We start from the raw sequence: 12892 nt of genomic DNA on the forward strand, positions 1-12892 counted from the left end.
ATATTTTTCTTTATTAAAATGAAGGAAAGAGAACATTATTAATTAAGAGGGAGTAATTTATAAACACTATTGTTAAATCAAAACAATACAAGAAATTATCATTTGAGATCAGACTTATTGTGTTTCTCCTTTTTATCATAAATTTTAGCTTTCGGTATCCAATTACTGGTATTGCCGTTGTATATTGGTGTTGGAAAAATGCCTCCTAATGATTAATGTTTTTGAATGTATATTTTAACTTAACTTTCAGTAAAAGTCTCTTTCCAGCACCGAGTCGAGAGCTTACCGTAATTTCGGAATCATATGGAGTCCCATTGGGAATCGAACCTACCTTCAAAGCGTGAGCACTTAACTGAAGGAGAGAGCTCGCTGGACGTTTTAACTTGATGCCGGGATTGTACCTTTAAACAGGGCTTTTAACAAATAATAATAAGAGGGCTGCTGGAAAAGTTTCTTCAAACTTCTACGTACAGTAACTTCGGGTTCCGATATTCGGAAGGATAGCCCTTTCTATGTTTAAATTATCTTTGAGTGTTTGTTTAAGTGTGTTCGTTTATTTTTCACAGCGGTTTAAAGAAGTACTTCACTTCAAATGCATCAACAGTTGCTTCAGGCGACACAAATCGCTCACTACGCATCGTACATTTCATAGTCATTAGGTGATAAACCAGGTGAATACGTACGTTGAGTCATTAATTCGACATTTTTATCTAACAAAAATCAATAATTTGGTGTGCTGACTGGGAACTGGCGTTGTAGTGGTGAAGAATAAGACGACGATTTGGATTTATTTTACCAATTCACTAATGACCTCTGGCAAACAGATTATTGTCTATCACTCAACATTTACAGTTCTCTCAACTTCTAAAGCTATGATTGCCACATGTACAATGTAACCGAAGAAACGAGTAATCATTTGCTTTGTAGCTCTCCTCGAACGAACAACTTTGGTTGGTTTCGGCGCATTTTCGAATCATCCAAACAGCGGATTGTTGGTAGTTTCGAGTTTGTATGAATATATCCCAGTTTCATCCTTTGTAACTATGTAGTACACCAAACTTGACTTACCTTGGTTGAATTTTTTGAGCATTACTTTGCACCAATTAACACGGGCCTGTTTTTTGAGCTTCAGCCAATTTGTGTGGGATTCATCGGCTTGAAAGTTTCCATGTGTTCAGGTGACCATTTAGAATCGTATATATTACTTTCATGTCAGCGTGCAAGGATGCCTAAACCTCACGGTATGTCGCATGCCGAACTCGTCATTTTATTCACACTATCAACATTACTGGCAACAGCAAACGTAGATTTACGACCTTTATGAAACTTGTGCAAACTATTTGTACACAATTCCATTTGATGGTGCTTCATCCTCAAAAGTCAAATAAAGTCTCTCGATGGATTGTTTGTATTAAACTGTATTTGAAATCATATAAAAGTAATTGCCCGAAAGTATTCACAAGAAAGTTTCCATTTCACACACAAAACTACTACTTCAAATGGCTGTAAAAAAATAAACGAATAGGCTTAAACAATGAAAGATAATTTAAACAGAGGTTTGTTCTTCCGAATTTTATAATAGGGCGTCACCGTTAGTAGTAGTTTGCGGAAACTTTTCCAGGCTCTCGTGTGTTTTCTCAGAAACGTAGTTTTTTAGATATATTATACTGGATGTCTAAGGTAATGTAAACATTGTATATAAAAGTTAATTTATAAATATTAAGGTAAGATTCTATCTCAATTTTTTATTTATTTATTTATTATTGATTCAAGTTTATGTATGTTTCATTATGGATGTCCGTTAATGATTATTATTTATATTTTTTTCAGTTATACTGTGCCGAAGAAAGAAGCTACGGAGTTCACAAGAGAGATCGGGGCCAAAGTGGATAATAATACTTTGAAGACAGGTTAGTACCCACAATTATATTATGATTCCAGATTGATGAGTTTATTTTATTTTATTTCCTTCACACACCTGTTTATGAATGATATTATAGCATCAAACGCGTGTTACTCATAATGCAGTAGGAGGTGGATAGTACCGTTCGTCAATACTGTATATATATATATATATATATATATATATATATATATATATATATATATATATATATATATATATATGTGTGTGTGTGTGTGTGTGTGTGTGTGTGTGTGTATGTATGTATGTGTGTGTGTGTGTGTGTGTGTGTGTGTATGTATGTATGTATGTGTGTATGTATGTATGTATGTGTAAATGTGTAAAGAAATAGATTGACATGGATTTTTAAAGCTTTATTCTGACACCACGATTACATAGTCCAATGTATTAAACTCACTGTATATAAATAGTAGAAAATATTCTGTTGTTCTAAGTATGATTTAAAGAATGAAATTTGAGTATTATGTTTATTTACTCTGTGGAGGCTGATTTGAAGTCCCATATAGCTCAGATAACATGCATGTTCTTCGTCAGTCTAGTGTAAAGTGAAGAGGCAGTGATTTCTTTTCGTGCGTGCTTTCAGGATAGATGACTATTTCACCTGAGGTTTAACTAATATATTTTTTTTTCTTTCTTTTGGATAACCAGCACTATCTTATGTATTCTTGTTGGTTATCCAACAGAAAAATAATTCGTTCAGTTTGTCAGGTGAAGTACTTAATCTTAGAAGTACCCAGTGTTGAGTATTTAAAAGAAAAAAAGGCTAAGTGAATATTTAATTATCTTTGATAAAAGTGCCCTTGAAAAAGCAATCACTCTTCGTGACTGATATTTTGATATTGAGTAATCATAAAAATGTAAATACGTTATTAACGCGCCATTTACAATTCAGAATTTGAACATTTTGATGTTCATTATATTACTATAGTTTTGCATGTCTTCGTATATGATCATCGTAATAAGAAAGAAAAAAATTGGGAGATGTTACATTAACATGTTGTGTGAGAAAAAAAAGTGGCTTCAAGTAGTAATTCGCTATAGAAAATTGATCGAAACGTGTGAAAATCTCGCTATTTTCGTGTGCTTATTGGTCGTAAACTGTACTACTTACATTCCAATAAGTGTGTTGAATCGTATTATATCCTGTTCGAATTTTGTTAAAATTGAATGCTTGTAGTTATCAAAATAATAAAAACACATTAACAAAGTGCAAGTGAGCTCATTAATGCGGGCTTGAACTACTTTTTACCTGTAATGGAGCTGATACGGAAGTTGATTCATTTATATTGAGACGAAGTCAATGTGCTGCTGTCCCGCGCATGCAAACCCATCGCCTCAAGATTGCCATGGGCAAGCGACAGTATCTTGTTAGTCACACAGTAGAGCATTATGGTCAAGCGTAGTCTGATGTCGCCGAAACGGAACAGTTTCTGGGAGGCGTTCCTTGTGGCCCTCTCCGACGCTAAATTCGCGGCGTCGCATGGCACGAACGTAGAAATGTGTCAAGTGTGTAATTTTCGTGTAAGTCGTGCCACTGTGAAGCGTATTATACGGAAATATGAGACACAGTCCTGGACCCACCACACCGACGCGAGTAGCTAGAAACCGGCCTTCCGTGAAGAGGACCCAGTCACTATTGCGTGTGGTTCCGCGTATGGAGACTTCCGAAAATCCCACACACATGGCTTATGATTGCCAGCAAATGTTACACATCGCAGACGACAATCAATCCCGGTCGTTCGCAAAAGCAGTGTGCAAATCCTGAAACCGTATCATGTAGCTGAATGAAAAAGGAACTGCAGGAGGCTGTATGAACATCTCGCAGGTAATCGGTGGAAGTTTGTTATTACTCTTGATAAGTCGTGTATTTACCTCACAAACTACGATAAAGTTCGTGTCATTACATACAGACCTGTTGACTTCAAAGGCGAAGCACGTTCTTCCGCTAGTACGCAGAGTTTCTCAAAAGTGTTCATGATTGTAGGCGGTATCGTACAGCGGCAAACTACGTCTCCATATGGTGGAGCGACTCGTGAAAATCAATGCTGCATACTACCAGACTCATGTTCTGACTGAAATGTACCAACATGAAGTCCCAGCAGTGTACGGCGAAGGCGTAAACGAGATTGAACTGCACCAAGACGAGGCATCCATTCACATGGCGAAAACATCGCTGTAACTCTATTGCCGTATGGAACGGGAAACTGAAATTTCGGCACTTCCCTTCTCTAACATCCTTGTCAAGAGTCCAGATGGCTGCCCAGTGGACTGTTGTGCTTTCGGCGGACTCTTCAAGTGACAGCTATCCCATAGTCTAGTCCACACCGTCTCCGGCCTGTGGAAAGCCTGTAAAGATAAATGGGATGCAATAGTCAGGAGAGGTGGATTGCAGATCGAACAGAACCCGTGATGGAAATGTGGCATCTCATTGGTAAGTGGCATATTCAAATTCGGCTCAATATAAATTAATCACTCTCTGTATTCGTTGACAAATTGAGGCTCTTAAATCGTTTCGTGAGGGGTAGTGAACTATTCACATGTAGTCCTGTACTCGCTTGCGTCAATGATGATGGAGGAGGAGGAAGTCTTGGCAAGTGTTGAAGTTGATGTTCGTCAAACTACGCCTAAACAAGCCTGCGCGTCTTGACACATTGTTGTATCGGAAAATTGCGTTGTTGTTACAGAACACCATCTGTACCATAGGATATAACACATCACCTAAATTGTCCACAGAATCATTAAAAGTTATTTCGTCCTTTTTGCTAGAAACTACGAAATTGAAGTAAGACACCAACTAGAGTCGCTGCCATATTTAACAGTAGAAAATAGGTAGATTATAGGCATCTTTAGGGGTCTAATATACTTAACCCCCTAGTCTGTTGTTGGATTTTGTCATAAATTGTATTTGGCATCATTATCTGAGGCACTGTTAATCTTAATACATCTCATACACTGAGAATCTTGGATACATTTATTCCAAGTAGCCGTACTTCCAGAATTTGCACTCTGAAAATCGAAGAGGTCTGCCATCTTGAACATCACCAACATCTGGTCTATCGTACACATAATGCGTACTACACTTTTACTCAACACAGCATTCATACAGAAGTCACATTGCACGAATGTTCAATGTTACTCACAAATATAATGTGTTGCAGTATATTAGTGTTTTCATTATTTTAATAACTATGTATATACATTACGAATACAAATATGATACGTTATAATACAGTAATGATACAAATGAACATATGGTGATATTTGATTTCATGTTTTTTTCTATTTCTAGCTGTTGAGAAGGCTCTTCTGTTCCTAGACAAAGATGATCTTCCGCCTCATTGGGACCGGGAGTTGCTGTTCGGATTGGATGAAAGTTGCGACAACAGTGATAGTGAGGGAGGAGGCAGTTCTGATGCAAGTTTTATAGCTAATACTTAACGTGAAAGTTCTGTGCAGGGTTTAAGCTGAAATGTCTTCACTCAGAATTCGTAATTTGGTGGCGACTTCATTACTACGAATCAAATATTTGGTTGCCGAAAATTTCTTTGAACGAATTAAATATGGAAAATTTCTGTACATTTCAGCTTGCATATTTACAATGTTAACTTAATTATGTTTTATGTAGCGTACTGAGCTCCCTCGTGGCTAAGTGGTTAGCGTGGGAGATTTGAGTTTAATTCCCTGCGGGTACTCATGTGGTTCGGATTCCACGTTTAGCTGTAGGTGTACATCTTATATAGCCTCGCTACCCAGAGGGACGCTAAACTGAAATAAACAATATAGTATACTCTCCAACTACATTTACACTTAAGATTTTGTTGTGTACAAAACTCGTCTATTTATTCTCGTAATTACTGTAGCTGAAAAGATACGATGGTTTGATATAAAGTATGCACATTTTTTGATAAGATATCCTTATGGTGTGAGTTATTTTATATGAAATAAACAGAAAGGGTATTATAAAGATTACTGTTTCGCGGGTCGTGATGAGTCTTTTTGTAAAATGTAAGTTATTCAGTTTTTTTCTATTTCTCCCCGTACTTTCCGTTTTACTTTTTTTCGTGTTCCAGGTTAGTTTATCTTGATTAAGTTACGATAGTATTATTGTACTAAGAACATAGTGTCGCGTAGAGGTACCTTTATGGGCAATCGTGTGTATTTGATTTCAGACCCTAGCACTATTTATCAGCTTTCAGCGAGGAAGGTAGAATGAGTGCTAGGCCTATCCGGTTTAGTAACTTCCCAGGATTTCTTCTTATTGACACAAGCAAATGCCGCAGTAATATTATACGGAAGAATATTAAAAATTCGATGTGTGCAAATTTATAAAACTCAACTGAGGAAACGTAAAATTGGAAGAATGCCTTGTTTAAATGAGTGCTTTATATTGAATTCCATGTTTGACTCATGTATTAAAACTTAACACAGCATAAACCCTGCGTAAACCATGATAGAGTAGTTACTTGTTTCTTGGCCGACGAACTTTTGCACCATGTTTTCGTATTAAAAAAAATAAATAAATAAATAAATAAAATAAAATGAAGTCTTACTGTTTTCAGATCACTAATTTGTAAAATAGGTAGAATTTTTCGAGATACTCCATTTGAAGAAATCTCATCATATCAGTTGTAACATTATAGCTTTAGATAAAACAGTTAAACGTCTACTGAGAATGCTGACTTTCACACAAAATTATTTTCTAAATACACTAGAGTCTTGTTTAGCTGAATTTGATGGGACCGATTGCACTTCAGGTGTGAACGAAAATTCTGTTAAACCGGACCAAAGATTTTTTTCTGTACGCAATATTATATATTTAATATATTTTCTGCATGAAAATACGTTGTGATATATCGTAACAATGAACTTACTTTCTGGTAAATAACTGTTGAAGACTTTCGACAAAGTGCGTACTTTCAAATATCTAGGATCAATATTAAACAGACCAAAACCATATTCACGAAGAAATTAAACGTCGACGGAAAGCAGGGAATTCTAGTCTAGTGTAGACTAAAAGTCCAGGAGCCTTAGGTGGGCAGGTCATGTAACCAGAATGGAAGAAAGTAGGAACGCTTTCAAAGTTCTAACTGGAAGTCCAATTGGCAAACCACCATTAGGAAGACCTAGGTGCAGATGGAAGGACAGTATTAAGATCGATTTCTCAGAAATAGGAATACAAAGTAGAAACTGGATCCAGTTGTTGGCTAAGGACAGAAATCAGTGGAGAACTTTTGTGAACGCGACATTAAACCTTTGGGTTCCATAAGCCGTAGAGTTAGTTGGGCAAAACAAATATTGTACTCATTATTTGTGTTTTTGAATAAAAGTGGCGCACGAGTAAAGGCTCTTTTAACGATTCAGTTAAACTAGACTGTAGTGTAGTAGAAAATTTTCCTTTTGTTGAGTCCTTTTAAAAGTAAGTAGGATTGGAACCAGTGATTGTCGTAAAGACTTTTTTGTTTTCGTTAAAGAAACAACTAAGCAATAATAGTTTTCTGTAGAAACATTTCTTTTCTCTTTCAGTGTAGTTATTACATTATAAACGTGTGTATAGTAGAAATATTACATAGGTACAAGGATTTCCTATGCAGGTTATTATTTTTATTATTTTTTATCTCTTTTGGTTAGAACTCTCTTTAGATTCTAAGAACAAATATATTCAACCAAGAGATGAATGAATGTAATCTTTTCTCACTACAGAGCTCTGATGATGAACCGAGGGAGGAGAAGGATCATTTCGTTGCACAGCTTTATAAGTTTATGGATGACAGAGGCACTCCAATCAATAAAGGGCCAACGATTGGAGGCAAAGATGTTGACTTGTACAAACTCTTCAAGGTAACCAATTCTGTCCGAGTTGAAATTGTGTCATATTATTGATTTAATCATTGTTTCTGTTTAAAGTATACTTTTAATTGTACAAACAATAACAAAATAACTGTTCTGGTAACGTGTTATTATTAAGGATTTTTATATTTCGCTTCATCTTTTACGTAACAACAAGAGAAAATAGCATTATAGTGTAAGGGTGTAAGTTAAACTTTTTGTGATAAAACGTAATCCTTCTCTTGCTTAAATATGACGTGTCTGAAGCTACGCAACTTTCATCGTCATAGGTATTCTGCAATTATTGGCAGATTACTTGTCGCAGACTAAGAAATATCCATGCGCCGTCTTAGCGTAGGAATTCTCTGTTTTAATACTGTCCATCAATTGTAGCCTCTTCCGCCTCTCCTTTTTTTGTTGCCAACTTACCTTCTAGCATATCGTTCATAATAAACTTAATTCCCAAAATCCTAACTAGTTTTTCTTCCTCTCTTAATTTAGTCTAAAACTATTGTCTCTCCTACTGTTTCTAACGCTTCTTCGTGTTCTGTTCGACTTATCTAATTGTTTCCATTCTTCTCCACACCCACATTTTGAAACTCAATAGTCTTTGTTTATCGCTTTTGTGTAATGTCCATGAGTGTCCATGTTCACACGAAGCATTTTATGAATCTTTTTCTTAACTATGCAAGAATCCACAGAATACTTTAAATGCCCCTTTCGGCATCCTATCCTTGCATTTATTTCACATTCGATCTTCATATTCTCAGATATATCCATATATCAAAAATTAGTCACTAGTTCCGCTTTTCTCCTCCTCCTTCTATCTTTGATACCAGCCGCTCTGTTCCAATCACCATTGCTTTTGTTTTACTAATATTTATGTTCAGTTATGATTTAAAAAAAAATCCCTATGTATATGAGTGTGTATATGTGAGAAGAACCGCGTTCCGTAGTCAATGAGGTGCCTGCTTACCAACCAAATAATCAAAATTTGATCCTGGTGTGGGCGGAGTTTCTGTTGTGCCCTCGTCAAAATATAGTTCAAGGTTTCACCCAGTCTGCCCCAAATGGGTACCGTGGGGAGTAAAGGTAATTGTAGCGTGGCTTCACTATATTTCATCTCGTCTATATACCGAGGTTATGGAACTGTGAAGCCGCCTTCGTTCCACATTAGCGTTCCGTTACTGGTTCGTACGTGTTTTTTGTGTGTGAGCATTCCGATACGTTGAAGTCCGCGTAGAATATTTAGCTAGCAAGAAGGGAACTAACTAAATTCGATAGCAACTAATATTTGTGGTAGAAGGTTAAAGTCAGTGAAAAAAAAAAAAGCGAGGCGCCACAATAAATTTAATTTCATACTTAGGTTTACATGTTTTGGCCTTACATTATAGTTTCTGGTGTAAATAAATTGCATATATGTGAGTTCAAGGTAACTACATGAAAATCAGACCTACTGGCAGGTAACAATTTGGGAATACTAACATCAAAAACTAGGCGCAAGACTCGTATATCCAGTCGCCGTGGTGATCTGGCGCCTGGAACTATGATATTTTGAATAAAATATTTTATAATTTTCAATACATGTCACGATTCCGTTACAAAAACGTTAATTTTCTTTAAATTAAAAATTAATGATCTTTCAATTCTTTTGCAATATTGTAACATGTGTATGTTGAAAATCTATACGTTGACTATCTTTAAACATGTAATTTGACCCATGTTCTTTGCTGTTTTCCTTCCTCAGGTTGTGCACAAAATGGGAGGTTACAACCGCGTGACGAACCATAACCAGTGGAAAACAATCTCTCACAAAGTGGGCTTTGGTCAACATAGCGGGGCCACAACAAACCTTGTGAAACAAGCGTACAAAAAGTAAGGGATCATTTTGTTATCTAACTATAGTTTAACGTATCGTTGTTCACTCTAGATACTATGATTTCTAAATATTTTCTTAACCGACCCCCAACGAAATATTTCAGTATTATCTGTGGAAGGATGAAGTTTTTCTTCTTTCAGAATTGCATACAGTTGTGTGTCATTATTAGTATTTTGTATTTTTCGAAATATTTTGTATGGCATACAGCTTTCATTTGTTTAAAGAAAAGAATTGACGTTTCAAGGAGATCAGTGTCAGGTATTGAACACAAAATTAGATGAACGAAATTCTGTATTGGAGTCTCCGAGTAGAAGTTACATGTAAGTTCGGAACGTAGAAAAATGCAAATATCATGAATGTAAACTGTGTTGAATTCAAATGTTCTTGCCATTTTTGTCCCTCATCCATAACATTGAAATGATTTTTGTTCTTTTTTCGAAGTAATCACTAAGCAGATTTTTTTTTTTCGTTTGGATTCGCAGTTCAAAAAAAGCAATAAATGAAGCTGGTTCTTTTTTTGTTTCTTTTAATTTCGGATTTGCATTTTTCTCAGCTTTAAACTACCCTACTGTTATAACACAACTGCGCAAACAATGCAATATTAAACCAGTTATAAGATGTGTTGATCTCTATTAATTATTAGTTATTATACTGAAAACCTAACGCACTATATTAAAAAATCTCGTTGGTTATTTTGTAGTCAAATCAAAGAAACTAAGACAAACTTAACGAAAGTCTCACCTTAATATCTTTCAGAAGTTCAGGCGATGTGTTTTAGGTTTCGTTTCATGATGTGAACTTTTCAGAGGTAATACAGAGCAAAAAGTAAAGGCTAGTGAAAAGTGTATAAGGCAGATTAAAGTGAACAGAGGAAAGCAGTAAATTAAAATCTACCATCAAAAGTAGAATAAGTTTGCTTCAACACATGATACTTAATAAAAGGATTAAGTCAGTGATGGGAGAAATTTGACATTCCGTTGCCATCAAGAAGTTGTGAAACGTGTCCTGCTAAATACAGAAGTTTCTTCACATCATTTCACAAGAATTAAGAAATAATTAGATTTTTTTTTTCCCTACATTTAAGGTACCAAAACATCCTAGGGATTCTTTCCAGATCAGTAACATTCAACTATTAAAAAATAACTTACAAAATAAATGAACCAGGTTTAAATCTTAACACATACCTTTGGACAATATTTAGTAGTCCTTGATCATCCAAAAATTATTTTTGCGTTACTCAGCATATGGGAAGAGAATTGAAACTAGATATACTGAAAAAAAAAAAAAAAAAAAAAAATGTTTATGGAAAATCTTTGGTACTCAGTCACGAATTGAATTATAAGCCAGTTACGTGCAAATAAGAGTAAGAATGTTTTCTGAGATAAAGAAAGAGAAGAACCGTTTCTATCCTTAATGATCTTTTGTGGGGCCCTGGAAAGCTATGCCATTCAGGTCAACATCTAATAGAAGGTACATACATTTAATTACGTGAACTATGTGTAATCTAGCATACTGAAGGAATTTAGCTCAGTAAAGCTTAAATATCAAAGTGAAATCCTACCTGATCAGCTTTCCAAGACAGGCAACATATCTTGATTTATGTTCGGACAACAAATCTTTGCTTATGCTGAAGTTAAGACGACAAGAAGAACATAACTTTTAGTCACATTTTACTCACATTAGTGGAATTGTCTAAAACTTCATAGGAACTATAAAAGTTCCTATTGTGGGTGTAGTTTGTAACTATTAACTAAGTTATTTGTATTAAAATTGTAAGTAGGTGTTCAAGATTATGTTGGTTTATTGATTAACGTTTAACTGATTAACGTCATCTTTCAGTTGTAAGATCATATGAAACAAAACATGTGCTTAAAGTGGGGTCCGAACCACTACTTAGTTTGTAATCGAGGCAGTCATCCTCACTGGGAATCGAATATGAAGACACCTGTTAACCACAGAGAATCACTTAATATTATGGTTATAGATCATTTCTTAGGAATTTTATAGTTAAATATGATAGAGCTAAGTAAAATATGTGAAAAATTGTTTTAGCTATCATGGATAAGTTATACAAGTGCATTAATAATTTTTTTTATTTATATTCTCTTGTAGATTTCTTCATAGCTTCGAAGATTTCTATCGGAAATTAGGTTGCACAATGGTGAATCACCCTCGGGGGAGCCGTTCTCGTCATCGTTCTGGTCGGAGCTTAATACGAGATCGAGATAGAGCAACACCTATCAATACGCCGAAACAAGATAACAAAGAAAAGGAAAAGGTAATTTTTCGTCTGATTATAATAATATCGAATTAGCTTATGTTTTCATAGGCCCAACTGAGCTCTGAATAAACCTTCGAGAGCAGATCCACTTCATCCTGGTTTTCCTCCACTCGAAGCAACGACTTAGCTAAGTCACATTTAAAGTAGTAAGTTTCCAGTCACAGAATTAGAGAGTACTATTAGCTTTCCTGCGATTTCCATAGGATAAACCAAATATTGTTGAAATGTATTTAAGTGTGAAATATGCAGCTCCATTATTATGTTTGTTAATATATGGTCAATATTGTAATTGTGTAGTTCAGGAATCTACAGGTTTATTTTAGTTTCATGAGTTTTGAAAGAAATTAATGGAAATTGAATATGAGACTTTACCCCTCCCCCCTTTACCATATCCATTATATTGCTACCACCATAAATATCCCACAGTAATTTTTGGCGTTTTTGAATTTAAAATACTTTTTGTTAAACTTAGATAATTTCGAAATAACAATCAATTCAAATCGTGCAAACATAGGTCGGTTTTAAGTTATAAGGTATTGACCTTAAACGAGGGTGCTTTCCCATCCACATACGGGAGAAGTGTTGTAATTAATACTTCCTTAGCAATACCATTTTTTCACGCAGGCCAGCATTCAGTTCCGTCAGCAAGGATAGAGGATGGTATCTTCCCCACAATGAGCTTAATAATTGACGATAGGCATTTCATAATCTTGAGGTCTGGGATCAGGTGCACCAGGGGAGGTTTTATTCAACTGGTTGAATCTCTAAGGGAAGTGACAGTAATGCATTTAATATCCTTCAGCATATCGTATAAAGTATCAAATTGTGTCATGAAATTAACGTTCGTAATTTCCATCTTTACGAAAAACATTCATATGTGGTGGTGACTATCCTTATTAAGTGCTTGGTCACAGTTCTCCCAGATTTATATTTTGCCTCCACCCCATTCCAAAAAGAAAAGTAGTAGAGCAGACCGAAATTG

The 12892-nt window shown here is 35.4% G+C and overlaps 1 protein-coding gene across 3 annotated transcripts in view; it reads left to right on the forward strand.

Moving 5' to 3' along the window:
- LOC145663924 (uncharacterized) overlaps nt 1-12892 on the forward strand; it is a 75950-nt gene that overhangs the window by 25098 nt on the left and 37960 nt on the right. For 2 of the 3 annotated variants that reach the window (XM_081730122.1, XM_081730123.1), the window contains exons 7-11: nt 1831-1910; nt 5214-5338; nt 7625-7762; nt 9498-9625; nt 11742-11907. In XM_081730122.1, the coding sequence (XP_081586248.1) occupies nt 1831-1910; nt 5214-5338; nt 7625-7762; nt 9498-9625; nt 11742-11907 (637 nt within the window). Of the gene's footprint in view, nt 1-1830; nt 1911-5213; nt 5339-7622; nt 7763-9497; nt 9626-11741; nt 11908-12892 lie in introns of all 3 variants that reach the window. The other variant, XM_081730124.1, reaches the window with a different exon arrangement.

Source organism: Thermobia domestica, chromosome 11 (genome assembly GCF_964235325.1).
Source record: "Thermobia domestica chromosome 11, izTheDome1.hap1.1, whole genome shotgun sequence".
Lineage (NCBI taxonomy): Eukaryota > Metazoa > Arthropoda > Insecta > Zygentoma > Lepismatidae > Thermobia > Thermobia domestica.